The 14,972-nt window shown below is 43.5% G+C and overlaps 1 protein-coding gene across 3 annotated transcripts; it reads right to left on the bottom strand.

Moving 5' to 3' along the window:
* Positions 1-5,682: 5,682 nt before the first annotated feature.
* LOC116601521 lies at positions 5,683-9,997 on the bottom strand. Of its 3 annotated transcripts, XR_007307124.1 has the most exons (4): positions 9,600-9,997; positions 7,360-7,474; positions 6,841-7,166; positions 5,683-6,278 (listed from the first exon to the last, which is right to left on the bottom strand). XR_007307124.1 is itself a non-coding variant. In XM_048724394.1 (2 exons), exons 1-2 carry the CDS (start codon positions 7,409-7,411, stop codon positions 6,898-6,900), a joined length of 321 nt encoding a protein of 106 aa, XP_048580351.1. In that variant the 5' UTR covers positions 7,412-7,700; the 3' UTR covers positions 6,298-6,897. The 3 variants fall into 3 exon arrangements, 1 of the variants encoding a protein (XP_048580351.1); XR_004290066.2 differs by lacking the exon at positions 9,600-9,997 and having other exon boundaries at positions 7,360-7,700; XM_048724394.1 differs by lacking the exons at positions 5,683-6,278; positions 9,600-9,997 and having other exon boundaries at positions 6,298-7,166; positions 7,360-7,700.
* Between the last annotated feature and the right edge of the window lie 4,975 nt (positions 9,998-14,972).

Here is a 14,972-nt window from a genome sequence, read left to right as displayed (position 1 = left end):
GCAAGAAATCGTTTCATTATACTATTCCAAGCTACGAAAAAGCTTCAAAACCATTATATCTGGGCTACCTGAGGTTTGGCGATCATGATTCAAGCGTCGCACCCATAGATCTCGACTCTCATCGCAGGCAACCAAGAGACCATGATGTAAGAGAACGAATCCCCTTAGGGTATGTTCCAATGATGACGTCCGTGAAAGCTATTTTTAGAAGAAGCAGTTATTTTTAGATACGCCTCTGATTGGTTAGCGCTCACGTTTCCTAGCAACATGAGTCTTACGCGCGATCACATCTTAAGCAATGTGAACCGGCAAAGGCTGTTTTGGAAATCTTTTTGACCGAAAATACCTCCCTTTTTACGAATGCTGTGAAAATAATCTTCCATAGAGTACGCTGGAGCCAATCAACCGTTTCTGGGACATTGAAATGCATAGAGTGCGTGATTTTAGGCTCTGGGATCAACTTTTCACTGCTGATTCGCAAATTATTACACAACAATCATAAATCTGTGTTTACAAAACACAATTCTCTTCCAATTCCCTTGTAATGAAAAAGATACATCCAGAACGTAATACCATTATATTCACACCGATATTGTGGTTATTAAGACAGGTATTTCAAAAATAAAATATTTCAACTCTTTGTAATGAAGTAAATCTTTATTCCAGTGACAAGGGTTTCTTGAGTGACATGATTTCTGAACATTTGCGTGAAGAATTGAAGTTAATTCATCTAAAAATTTTGTAAATCAAAGATAAATAAAAGCCTTCTTGTATTTAAATACATAACATAGACTCTGAGAATGCCTAGGTATTCTATCTCACCGAATTGCAGAGAAAAAGAACTTTTAGGAGTCTGCACGATGCATCCGAGGAGCCCCAGAGGGGAGAAAACGGTACCAGCGGGGATGCTTGTTCCCAGCATGCGTCAAGCATTTTCGTGTTAATCGAATATATTTTAGACAGCACTTTGATTGGTGCCATGTGTGTACAGTGTGTATTTTCTGTCGACACTTGGCCTATATAAATATTGGATTATGCTATATATGGGAATATGGTAGAACATAGCGCCAAATATGAATCAAAGCGCGCGCTCTATTGATTCAGTCTACAACATTTGACTCGTCGGCTAAGACCTCCTTTCCGATTTCATGATGTAATTTGAGGTGATTTCATTGAGGATTGACCCAAACAAAAGATGGTACGCACTTAATATTGACTTATGCCGTTTACGACCACGAAAATTCGTCAATATGAGGTTCTTTGAAGCATCCCGGCCGAAGCTATAAGATAGCGTCGAAGGATGTGAGAGGACGCTTGCCGGCGATTCAGCTCCGATCAAATGGTTTTAAGCAGATTGCGTTGCCTGAAACAGGGCTAGAACGGAAGAAGTCTACGTCCTTTAAGCGTTTGGAGTAATCGGGGAGATTTCAGCAAGTAGGGATTCCTTCAGACTTCTAAACGTACTGCCGGGAACCGACAAGGAGATCAACCACGTTTACCCCAACTCATGCTCGAAAACACTGGCACAGCATGAAGTAAGAACGAAAGTGGAATCGCTTTCGGTAAAGATCGAAAAGCTAGAGAGAAATTTGGCGGACAAGAGTTTGGTATTGTAGCAATCAGCTGACAAATAATAACTTATCCTTAATAAATATATTTATGTTTTTGCTTGTAATAATTGTAATAATTATATTTTTGTATTTTGTTTTGGGCGGCACGCCTTGAAGACTTCATCCGAAACATATTGCTGGATATATTTTTTTCATATAGGAGGTTGTGTAATCAGGTAATGTGCTTTATGTTCTCACTGTTGTTTTGGGCGGCACGCCTTGAAGACTTCATCTGAAACATATTGCTGAATATATATTTTTTCATATAGGAGGTTGTGTAATCAGGTAATGTGCTTTATATTCTCACTGTTGTTTTGGGCGGCACGCCTTGAAGACTTCAGCTGAAACATATTGCTTAATATATTTTTTTCATATAGGAGGTTGTGTAATGTGCTTTTTGTTTTCATTGTTGTTTTGGGCGGCACGCCTTGAAGACTTCATCTGAAACACATTGCTGAATATATATTTTTTCATATAGGAGGTTGTGTAATGTGCTTTGTGTTTTCACTGTTGTTTTGGGCGGCACGCCTTGAAGACTTCAGCTGAAACATATCGCTGAATATATATATTTTTTTCATATAGGAGGTTGTGTAATGTGCTTTATGTTCTCACTGTTGTTTTGGGCGGCACGCCTTGAAGACTTCAGCTGAAACATATTGCTGGATATATTTTTTCATATAGGAGGTTGTGTAATGTGCTTTATGTTCTCACTGTTGTTTTGGGCGGCACGCCTTGAAGACTTCATCTGAAACATATTGCTTAATATATTTTTTTCATATAGGAGGTTGTGTAATGTGCTTTGTGTTTTCACTGTTGTTTTGGGCGGCACGCCTTGAAGACTTCAGCTGAAACATATTGCTTAATATATTTTTTTCATATAGGAGGTTGTGTAATCAGGTAATGTGCTTTATGTTCCCACTGTTGTTTTGGGCGGCACGCCTTGAAGACTTCATCCGGAACATATTGCTGGATATATTTTTTTCATAGAGGAGGTTGTGTAATGTGCTTTGTGTTTTCACTGTTGTTTTGGGCGGCACGCCTTGAAGACTTCAGCTATAACATATTGCTTAATATATTTTTTTCATATAGGAGGTTGTGTAATGTGCTTTGTGTTTTCACTGTTGTTTTGGGCGGCACGCCTTGAAGACTTCATCTGAAACATATTGCTGAATATATATTTTTTCATATAGGAGGTTGTGTAATGTGCTTTTTGTTTTCATTGTTGTTTTGGGCGGCACGCCTTGAAGACTTCATCTGAAACATATTGCTGAATATATATTTTTTTTCATATAGGAGGTTGTGTAATTTGCTTTATGTTTTCACTGTTGTTTTGGGCGGCACGCCTTGAAGACTTCAGCTGAAACATATTGCTGGATATATTTTTTCATATAGGAGAATGTGTAATGTGCTTTATCTTCTCACTGTTGTTTTGGGCGGCACGCCTTGAAAACTTCATCTGAAACATATTGCTTAATATATTTTTTTCATATAGGAGGTTGTGTTATGTGCTTTGTGTTTTCACTGTTGTTTTGGGCGGCACGCCTTGAAGACTTCAGCTGAAACATATTGCTGGATATATTTTTTTCATATAGGAGGTTGTGTAATGTGCTTTATGTTCTCACTGTTGTTTTGGGCGGCACGCCTTGAAGACTTCATCTGAAACATATTGCTGGATATATTTTTTTCATATAGGATGTTGTGTAATCAGGTAATGTGCTTTATGTTCTCACTGTTGTTTTGGGCGGCACGCCTTGAAGACTTCATCTGAAAGATATTGCTGAATATATATTTTTTTCATATAGGAGGTTGTGTAATCAGGTAATGTGCTTTATATTCTCACTGTTGTTTTGGGCGGCACGCCTTGAAGACTTCAGCTGAAACATATTGCTTAATATATTTTTTTCATATAGGAGGTTGTGTAATGTGCTTTGTGTTTTCACTGTTGTTTTGGGCGGCACGCCTTGAAGACTTCATCGGAAACACATTGCTGAATATATATTTTTTCATATAGGAGGTTGTGTAATGTGCTTTGTGTTTTCACTGTTGTTTTGGGCGGCACGCCTTGAAGACTTCAGCTGAAACATATCGCTGAATATATATTTTTTTCATATAGGAGGTTGTGTAATTTGCTTTATGTTTTCACTGTTGTTTTGGGCGGCACGCCTTGAAGACTTCAGCTGAAACATATTGCTGGATATATTTTTTTCATATAGGAGGTTGTGTAATGTGCTTTATGTTCTCACTGTTGTTTTGGGCGGCACGCCTTGAAGACTTCATCTGAAACATATTGCTGGATATATTTTTTTCATATAGGAGGTTGTGTAATCAGGTAATGTGCTTTATGTTCTCACTGTTGTTTTGGGCGGCACGCCTTGAAGACTTCATCTGAAACATATTGCTGAATATATATTTTTTCATATAGAAGGTTGTGTAATCAGGTAATGTGCTTTATATTCTCACTGTTGTTTTGGGCAGCACGCCTTGAAGACTTCAGCTGAAACATATTGCTTAATATATATTTTTCATATAGGAGGTTGTGTAATGTGCTTTGTGTTTTCACTGTTGTTTTGGGCGGCACGCCTTGAAGACTTCATCTGAAACACATTGCTGAATATATATTTTTTCATATAGGAGGTTGTGTAATGTGCTTTGTGTTTTCACTGTTGTTTTGGGCGGCACGCCTTGAAGACTTCAGCTGAAACATAATTGCTATGATTTAAAACCTGCAAATGAGATGTAATGAAGTTATCCAAACTAATAGCCAATCAAGGTATATGTAAATACCGTACTGTATTTATTTCATTTTCTCTACTTTCAAAACAACAGTTGAATGCAGTGTTTCAAAAGATCTGCAATACGGTTGACTATATACATCACAAAGGAAATCTCCACAATGACATCAAATCCAATAACGTTTTAGTCGAGGAGCGGGAAGGGCAAAACTGCCCTGTTATCATCTACTTCGGGAAATGCTGCCGCAAGCACTTTGAAGCTCCATCATGAGAGAAGCTTTCGACCGCCGAATATACGGCCCAGAAGTTCGAGTCCCTGGCAGTTAGAGTACCAACGCCATTGATGTGTTTTCAGTGGGATTTATGACGACTACTTCTCTTTAATTGGGTTTTTATAAAGGACGCTACAAATTTTTCTGCTTGAAAAAGACCATCACTCAGAGACCTTAGAGGAAAGATTAGAAAGAATGTGTAACCTGGACAAATATAAATTTGTAAGAAAAAAATTCAGCTTGTATGCTTTTTGCGCAGCTGGCGGTTTTATTTGGTCTCGGAAGTTGTTCGTTCGGTACTCGTATAGTTGTTGTTTGGTAACCACAGGTAGCCCAGGCAATGGTTGCTTGTTCGTAGCACGGAATTCGGCTGTTCTGAGAGAGGACGAGTAAAGCGTTATTTGTGTGAAATGTTGTAAATAAAATTGCCTTAAAACTAAGAAGATGCCTTGTTGTTGTCAAATTCACGTGTAATGCACGATTTTTTTTTTTTTTTTGGGGGGGGGGGGTTCTTAACGGAATTTATGACTTCTCTCCCCCTACTAAGGAAAGCAACAAGGTTGGAGGCGCCATTTTCAGTAGCACTCAAATACCGTTGAAATTTGAGAGGAAAAAACAACAAACAAAATATTTTTATCTCGCAGACCTATGCCAGGGTACACTTACATTCGATATGTGGCAACACATCCGAGCTAAACTATTTTCCCTTGTCGCTAGCCGTATTTTAAAACGAGAAAGTAGCCACAAGTATCCTTGACCGACGCCGTTGGACGATTAGTTACGCTTGACCGCGCTGGGAAGAAACACAGGTAGCCCAGGCAATGGTTGCTCTTGTTCGTAGCTCGGAATTCGGCTGTTCTGAGAGGGGACGAGTAAAGCGTTTTTTGTGAAATGTTGTCAATAAAATTAAGGCATGTTCTAAGTTTTAAGGCAATTTTATTGAAAACATTTCACAAAAAAAAGGCTTTACTCGTCCCCTCTCAGAACAGCCGAATTCCGAGTGTCTCTGTCCATGAGCGAAACGTGGCGAGTTTGGAGTTAGGAACACAAATCGTACTCCAGGCTCCGTGACGTTGAAAGATATAAACAGTAGTTGTGTAATACGACCCCGCGCGTGCTTACAGATTTTATACACCTTTTGACCACTAATCCCCTGCTAAGGTGTATTTTTGCACGCCTAAAATAGGTGTGCAAAGCCATTTCAGGCCGGCTGGGGCTCCTCATGTGAATGAACTCCAAATTCACCGTCTCCCCGACGTCTTCCCGTTCAATTATTTATATAACATTTAGATAACTTAACAGATACCAGGACACCACCCTTGTGATCATTGTGATCATGAGCCTTGAAGAGAAGCTAAAAGGATAAAAACAGGTCGCGAACGAAGTAAAGAAGTGCAGAGGGAAAGAAATTGTTGTGAAATTGTGCCCATAACCAAATATGGCGCGACGAACCATATATGGATGCTATGATTGACAAGCTCGCGCAATCTAAAAATAGCTTTCATGGACGTTATCATGGGCCACGGGGATTCGTTCTTTTAAATCATGGTCACTTGAGGCAACTCATTCCAAGCCTTCACCACGAACCGGATGTACCTGGTCTGAATGGTGACCGGAAGGATGTGTGACACCACCGTGTCACGGTCGGTATTTCCAGAAAATTCCTGAAAAAGAAGCCACTTATCATAGTAAGACTGCAAAGATACAAATTGTTTCTTAGTCAAATTAAAAAGAAATGTCGTTGTTGGATACACTTCCTTCCTGGTCATTCGATACATATGTTCCTTTCTGGTCATTTCACTTCGTAGTGACATGCCCCTTGGTTACTAGATACATGTTCCATCCTGGTCATTAGTTACTTATTCTTTCCAGGTCATCAGATACATATCGCCTCCTGGTCCATTAAATACATTGCCCTTCCTGGTCATTACATACATATCTCCCACTTGTCATCGGATACATGTCTTATGTCTGTATACTCACACGAGGGTAGGTTGTCCAGGCGACATTACATACATATCTCCCACTGGCCATCGGATACATGTCTTATGCCTGTATACTCACATGAGGGTAGGTTGTCCAGGCGACATTACATACATAACTCCCACTGGTCCTCGGATACATGTCTTATGTCTGTATACTCACACGAGGGTAGGTTGTCAAGGCGACATTACATACATATCTCCCACTGGCCATCGGATACATGTCTTATGCCTGTATACTCACACGAGGGTAGGTTGTCAAGGCAACGGCACCAAGGCTGAGCTCGTATCTAGTCACCCATTAGTTCAAACTCCTCGAATTGATATTCGACGGGTTCCCTTGTGTGGCGACTTTGTTGATGTTCTTCACCACGAGTAAATCCACCTGTAAGTACTCGCCGGCTTGCTCTCTCTTGGCTCTCCAGATCCCAAATGTCTGGCCGGAAGTGTATTGGTTATTCAAGAGTGCACTGTAAGGCATTGAAGATCCAGCCATTGAAGATGAGCCTGTCATCTGCCAGTTTGCGATGAAAGAACTTTCCACTCCAAGAGCGAGCAAACAATCTGAAGCTAAAAATTAGATTTACAGTTCAAAGCGATCACCATCATCAATCAGCCAGTGACAAAAATGGACAAAACGTTGGCGTCATGTGGGTAAAACAAGTAATCTGTCTGAGATCGCTAAAAAAAAACAAGTTTCAATGTCCGTAAAAATTTTGGTTAAGGCGAAACGTGAATCTATAAAAAAGCATTTAACTTATACCTTTTTCACATCTTTTCCCGAGGTATCCAGGCTTGCACTCGCACACCCCCATGTTGCTCTCATAGCTAGCGTTACATTTGGCGCCATTCAGGCACGTCAAGTCATCAAAAGGATTCTATAAGAAGATGGAAAACATTTGTATATGGCGTTAATCTTCGGCGATCTTCGGTTGTTTTTGTTGTTGCTTGTGACTTTCAGTAGGTGATTTGATTTGTTGTTGTTAGTGTTATGTATGGCATTAGAACCCCACCAAAAATCGACTTTCGTTTTCAACTTTAAAGTTTAACTTTCGACTTCTATTTCCTTCATTAAAGTTTCTTCTTTAAATTGCATGTTTGAAATTCAATTTATAATTGTTTCTTTAACGAAGTCAATAATGTGCAGTATTCCCAGCGAAAAGCGGAGCAGGGTTCAGAATCTAACTATACAAAACTACTATATTTCATTCCTTAACAAATATTAAATAATGTGTTAGGATATTTTGGGTAAAAAGGAAAGACTGAGTCTGATAAATAAATAAAGTTGCTTCTCGTAGCTGAACGTCTGTTGTTGATTCAACTATACATTAATATTATAAACTCAACTTTAGAGAGATTTAACATTTGTTGTCCCCCATTATGGTTATGGTTATAGTAAGTATTTGTTTTAGTTATTAGTTATAGTTATAGTATTCGATAAGCGCCTTGCCAGCATTTCGATCCTTGCGGATCCCTGGACACCTGCGACGTCTTCAGACGCCACCACCTAGACATCAGCGCCAAGCTAGAATAGGTCAATTTAATTAAGTATTTAAGTATTTTCAGTATGGTGCACATTGTCGTTGCAGTTAGTGGTTAACGGTATACCTTTTTCCTATTCAGAAAGCATGAATTTATAACTCTTGTGTTCATGAAACCTTGCCTCATAAAACTATCTCAAATGAACGCTAAAGTGATGCCACATGTCATCTGACTCAAAACTGTCCGGCGAGTTGTGCATATGAAGAGCGAGCAGTTCGCACAAGAACTTAGAGACGGAGTCAGGTCGGATATTGAATGAAAAACATGAGGATTTCTCTAAACGCTTTAATGAACAAGATAAAAAAAATCCCGTTTCAAACTTTTTGAGATAGCATCAACCCTCAAATAAGATTTCGGATGACTGATTAATTCCTTGTTGTTTGAAAAATCACAATCGTCATCAGATGAGGCTCCCTACACAGAAAAGTTCACTGTTGAGACAAGCAAGCAAACAGGGAGCCACATTCCTTACGACACATTCGCGGCAAACTGACTCGACGTTTTTGATTCCAAGCAATTATTCTAATGGTTTAGTTCTCGTGCTTATTAACCAAGTAAAAAATATGCAGTATTAGGTCAATTAGTTCAAGTTAATTATCCACATCCAGCGAAGAGCAGAGCGGGATTAATAATCAAACTACAAAAACTACAATTTTTTTTTCTTCCTTTATAAATATCAATAATGTGTGAGGACATTTTGGGTAAAAAGGCTTGTCCAATCTGTAGAGATGTCAAAATGATTCTTCATTTTGCCCTATTATTACAAAGACTGAGTCTGATAAATAAATAAAACCATAGAAAGTTTGACAAACAAACATTTTATTCATTGTGGATAATGTATGTAATTAGTGTTTGCCCTCGTCGCTTGTTTAAATTTTTTCTCGCGATACGGAACTGCGATATTTGCGATCGAACCGCCGGGCCTTACTAGGCCACTACGCCACAGCGAGGCGATAGCAAATTCCTGGAGAAGTTATTTAAATGTTCTTCGGATATTCTGCCATAAATGTTTTTTTTTTGTATTTTTGCAAGTATAATGCAGCAAATTACATGTACTTTTCGAGTATGATCGAATTTTCTGCGATAAATATGCAAACCATTTCCCAGGACTTGCCCGCGAATTTGACGGTTTATTTTGAAAGGTTTTAAGAATATAATCTTAGCGTATGTTTTGTTTGGAAGCGCCCGCGATCAAAAACATTCGGAGTTTAGTTTCTGTTACTTATGCATGGATAAAAAAATACAATATGTTGCCCATTAGTTGAACATCTCGTTTGCGCATGGGGTTGGACAAAGAAACCATAAAAGATCATATGGGATTTTTCCTGCCATCTTCTGTGAGAACTTGCTGTTGAGGAGAACCTCGTGAACACGTCCCTTCAAAGCGACAGTAGTCAATCTTACATCGGAAATACATTAAATAGAAATTGAACAATATAAGTTATAACAATTATAAACTACATGGAGTAGTCCTGTTGGTTACTAGTAACTTGTATATGAGAGGTTGAGGAGTGAGAGCTTTTTTAAAACATCTATTACTTTTGTTCATTTTTCCCATTATTAAAGATGTGAAAAAAGCAATATATGAGTTCTGCTTCTAAAAGTGCCAATTTACTGATAATCTTAGTGAAATAAAGGGTTTAATTATCAAAAGAAAAGCGAATAATGACCAGATAACGACTGTACTTGCGATTGGATATTGGTTACAGTCTTGACCGATGATGACACGTTGAATGAAAGTGTTTTATCAATATCAGGTGTTATAAAGGAAAATTATCTGGCGCTTATTGCTGTGTATTCCATGTACTCTTGTTCGCTGCAGTTGACAGATGTAATGCCAGTCGTATTTGGTCAGCACTTAGCCGAACTACAGTTGCCTTGACACATGGAAACTTCACCCAAGACGGGGTCCTGATTTGTGTCAATGTTTATAGCTTTAGCTTCAAACTAATGAACAATGAAATTAACACGACTAAATGTACTTTTCCACAAGTAATGATTGCAATTTTATCAGAATTTGAGGTGTTTATTTTTTTTCCTACCGACTCATTAACGTTATGAATATCATAGGTAGCCGAGCGCTCCCATTTACTGATGTAATGAAATTGCACAATTAGAACTCGCTTTAAGAAGATTGTATTTTTTATCAGGGATTAGTCACCCGGGGTTTCTGGGACGTCGTAAGAAAGCGATAATCATGAAGATTCAATGTTCTGTATCGTGCTCAAGCTATTTTCTATTAGGAGATCGTCACCCATTACAGTGTACACTTTCGTGGCAGATTTGTCAGAGTAAAGAGCTCAATCTGTATCCGTCCACTTGCGATCATCAAAACGTCGGCATACAACCAGTGTCGACAGCGCGACGACAAATATTTTATTTTTCAAAAGTCGGAGAGGAAAAATAAAAGTACGCCTGACACAAATACTAGACGCGACGCCTGCCGCCCCTTTTCAGGCCACTGTCAAAATACGTCGGCTGTCAATTTTCCAATGACTCGCGTGGTGGAACAATCAAATGCCCAAATCAAATTATAAACAGCATTTGTGTAAAACAAAATTACATTGGTGTTATATGCAAGGGTAATAATTTTAGTAACGACGAACCCCGGTTCGCTAAATTATTTGAAACGCAAAGATAGTTCATGGCTCAGGAGATTTACGATATAACTACAGATCCACACATCACTAACTTACAACAGCATATTAACATCACCAATTTACTACAGGCTTTTTTGTCTAAATAGACAAACCGCTGCTTGAACACAAATGCCATTATTTGATAAGCTCACAAGATCAACAAGGCAACTGTGTATGTAGGCCGGGCGCGTCCGGACTGGGGGGTTCGTACAAACGAGAATAACCCGCGCCCCCCAGCCCGTTTTCCGTAGTTTTTCGTATGCCCTAGGGCATACCCAAGGCCTGGGGTATACCGTCTGGGGGCCTCGCGGGAGAGGGGTGTGTTATAGGGGTCGCTTAAAGCATTTTCTTTAAGGGGATGGCGGCGCGTGCCCATTTTCGGTAGCGCTAGGCGCTGGGGGAGGCGAGGGGGGAGCCTAGCGCCTAGCGCTAACGATAACAGGGTGGCTGGCCCCCCTTGGGTGGTAACGTGTGGGAACCCAGCTGTGCTTAGCAGGGCGTGTCGCACGCGCAACGCAGTCGATTCTCACACACTATACGCCCATTTAGACCTATTTTTGGATTGGTATATGCGAGCAGGCTATGAGAGGTCAAAACCTGTGTCAGTGGCTCACGGTTGGGAGCTTAGCCCATTGCGGGAAAAGTTGCATCTATGAGCATTGCAAGTTACATCGCGCTAGGTTGAGGAAGGGCGCAATCGAACCTCATCCCTGTAGAAAGTGTGGGGTGGGGACCCAGTCCGAGGCTCGGCTTTGCGAGGCCTGCGGTAATAACCCTGTAAAACACAAGCTTGTTTACAAAGAACAGCGGGCTCGAAGGGTATTCCCCTACGTCCTAGCAGAGCTGAGAGGTCGCTTTAGGCAGTAGCATCCCCATCCCCGTCTCCAGGTACGTCGAGACTTTCGTTTTAGAGACACGCCACCCAGAGAGTATGCCCACTAGGATGGACGCTTACATAGAAGAGATTCTCAATGATATGCCTGATGGTGAGGCACCTGATGTGTTAGCAGAGGTGGCGCAGAACATTCTCGACGCGGATATCCCCGAGGATGTCAAGCACACGCTGCTCATGCCGCACACCCAAGGAGGAAGTCTGGCGCGAGTTCGACCCTTTGCTGAAGCAAAAGAGCCCAGAAAAGCTGAACGGCAACGAGTATTACTCGCTTTTTGTCGGCGGCGTTCATCGTTTGTATCCAGACGGAAGTGCTGCAAAGTTAGGAAGAAGCATTACGCCTCACACACCTATGAAGAGATCCGTGACCTCGGCGAGGCAGGCGTCGTGCGCGGCCCCGATATCGGCGACGACGGCTCGGTTTGGTGGATCTCGCACGAGCAAGAAGCACTGCGTGGGAACGCTCTGCTGCCAGAAGTGATGGAGATGCTTGACCCGGATCGGCGCTACAGACTCTTCACAGTAGTCGGTAAGGCACCCGCAGACCCCCTAGCTCTAATATCAGAAGAGGAGGGACGCTCAGAACACAGAATGGACGGGTCCTCGGTGAGAAGGGGCATAGAGGGCATAGACGCTGGCATGTGGGAGAAAGGCAGGGAATACTTGGTGTACATGCGTTACTAACTTCGTCCTTTGCCAGAGCAAAACGGAGAGCCCGGGCCCATGTCCGAGCCTGCGGAAGACAAAGAGATAGTCAACTGTGTTGTCGCCTACGTGGCCGACTACCTGACGAATCGGTGCACAGCGCGTTCTTTAGGGATGACAAAGAAACGAGCCGAGGTTCTCGAAACCTTCGACGAGAAATTAGCGACTACGGGATGTACAAAGGAGGATCTCTTTCGCTTGGAGAGAAAGCTGGAGATCAATCTAGTGGCTGTCGATGCCCTTGGTAACACTCTCTGGGACTCAGGGAGATACAAAAGAGGGTACACACAAATCCACATCCCATGTCACAATAACCACGCCTGGACGGAGCTTCCGACTGAACCACCTGCGATCACGAGCGTCCACGGCCTAGACCTCGAGGCTGAGGACGAGCTTCGTTCGCTACGTCAGGAGAAGGTTTTAACCAGTGCCCCCGCGAAAACGCGCGAGGCAAAAGTGCGAGAGGTGCTCATTCGCTTTACAAACAGGGCGATTCCAAGAAGCACGAGGATCTGGCTACGCGGGCGCGTTATGGTCACGCACGAGGGGAAGCTATACCGATCGGAGAGGGATAGCGTCGCGATTGACAGAGCCTTTACAGATGAGACCGGTCAAGTCCCCCAGGAGCTTCCGGGAGATCATCCCGCTTGGGAAGAGTACCTGGAGGCTACGCACAGCATGGGAGGGGCGACAATCGGTTCAAGAAGTGGATCCAAAGAGAGAACATCAGGCCAACGCCTCTTAAATACAGGGACGTCTGGCAAGCGGCGCAGGTTGAGTCCAAAGTGTGGAATAACAAGGAAAACCTAGAGGCGCAGCCTCATGCGCACATCGACGTGCGTGCGGCGTACCTAGGATGCGAGGACAGTGTCTTCGGCGGCGCCTAGGACGCCATTGATGTGGTACGGAAATACGGCTTCCCTACGAATGTGTATCGTATTGCGGATGTTGTGGGACGGTCATTGAGCGAGGTTCTTCAACTAACCGGGGTCATTCAGCTGACCGAGTGGGGGTTCTCTGAGGCCTGCCACACCTACACTTCCGGGAGGATAGGGCAGCACGAGGGCAAAACGAGGGCTGGATCACCACGCCAGAGCTCAAGGACTTGTTAGACTCGGGTGACCTCGTCATGGCTACGGCGAGGTAGGTATTGTATAGCGTCGGAAAAAAGTACTCCATCAGGTTCCCCCACTCTAGCGCGAGTAGCGAAGACCCGCAGTATCCTGAGGGTCGAGATCTCGCTGTCCGTTTCGTAGGCAAGTGCGCTCGCCGTGGCGATCGTAGTTCGTGACCGTGAAGAAGCCGCGTATCTGACAAACCTCCTTGCGGGCACCGACCACTTACTTAACTTCGAGCATGCCGACGGGGCTCATCTGATCCAATACAAAGACGGTGTCCGACGCTCACAATGGTACCATATCAGGGCCTCCCTCTTGGCGTACACAAACATAGCGTTGCGACGCATGTTGAGGCGGATTCCTCGCGAAGACGTCCTCCGGGTGTGCCGAGTCTGCCGTGGGATCTAGTGGCCGCAACCTCTGCAAAGATGTATCTAGCCGGTCAAGGAGGATCGGGGAAGACCGAGTGGGCGGTGAGCATGTTCCGCGGCCGCAAAGTTGTGGTGCTCACTCCCGAGAACGACGTCGCCCACGACCATCGCAATAACCCGCGCCTCGCGGTGAAGGCTCAAACCTACCACCATTACCTCTGCATACCAGCGGAAAAGCCGATAGAGGAGTGGAGACCGTCCGAGCTGGGGCACAAACTCGACCATCTTGCAGAAGTAATCATCATTGACGAGTGCTGTAAGGTACAGACTAAAGTGCTACGCGCCATCCTAGAGTATCTCGCCACGCGGCCGTGTCAGGTAGTGTGTTGTGGCGACTATGGGCAGGTTCCCCCCTGGGGAGATATAGAGGGGCCTCACGATATGCTCGAGGAGTGGGCAGAAGGGAACATCCGCTGGTTCGAGTCCGACTACCGCTGCCTGTGTGAAGACTGCGGAAAGCCGTACACTACATGCGACTGCCTGCCCTCCTCAAAGCTCCACGACATAAAGGACCGGATTTGATGTCGGTCAGATTCCCAACAGCGTGAGGTATTTCGAGAGGAGTGGGATGGGGTAGCGTTCGACGCGGCGATCGAGCAGGCCCACCCAAACGATATGTGGGTGTGCTCGACCAATAAGATAGGGGCTCTTGTTGTTCAGCAGCGATTGATAGAGCACCACAGGAAAAACTACCCCCGATTGCCAGCAAGCAAGGGCGGCCAGTGCCCGTGCCAGGCAAAGGGGTGAGAAGGTCGACGAGTACAAAGGCACGGTAGTCGAGGTTCGGTGTCTGCTCCGAGAAATGGGCGTATGTAGTCGGAGTAGGGGGTGTCTGTGTGTAGCCCCCGACGGGCTGCGAGCTTACCCACTTGCGCACTCGATCTATGGAGGCTGAGCCCTTGGGAAGTTTGGCATGCAGATCGGTCACGCATCGAGTTCTTCGTCGGACATGCGCTTCGCCGCCATTATGTATCGGCAATGTATTGCAACAGGTGTATCAGTCTCCAACAGGCGGTTGCTGTCTGCGCGGGTAGTGCCGAGGCGGTCTT

Source organism: Nematostella vectensis, chromosome 2 (genome assembly GCF_932526225.1).
Source record: "Nematostella vectensis chromosome 2, jaNemVect1.1, whole genome shotgun sequence".
Lineage (NCBI taxonomy): Eukaryota > Metazoa > Cnidaria > Anthozoa > Actiniaria > Edwardsiidae > Nematostella > Nematostella vectensis.
The sequence above is the reverse complement of the archived record's forward strand: the minus strand, read 5'-3'. Positions and strand labels throughout refer to the sequence as shown.

Excerpts from the sequence above, each read along its gene's own strand:
- LOC116601521 (XM_048724394.1), bottom strand. The coding sequence starts at position 7,411 with ATGGGGGTGTGCGAGTGCAAGCCTGGATACCTCGGGAAAAGATGTGAA. Across the intron at positions 7,167-7,359 it reads CGGGAAAAGATGTGAAAAAG|CTTCAGATTGTTTGCTCGCT; the intron begins GTATAAGTTAAA and ends TCTAATTTTTAG.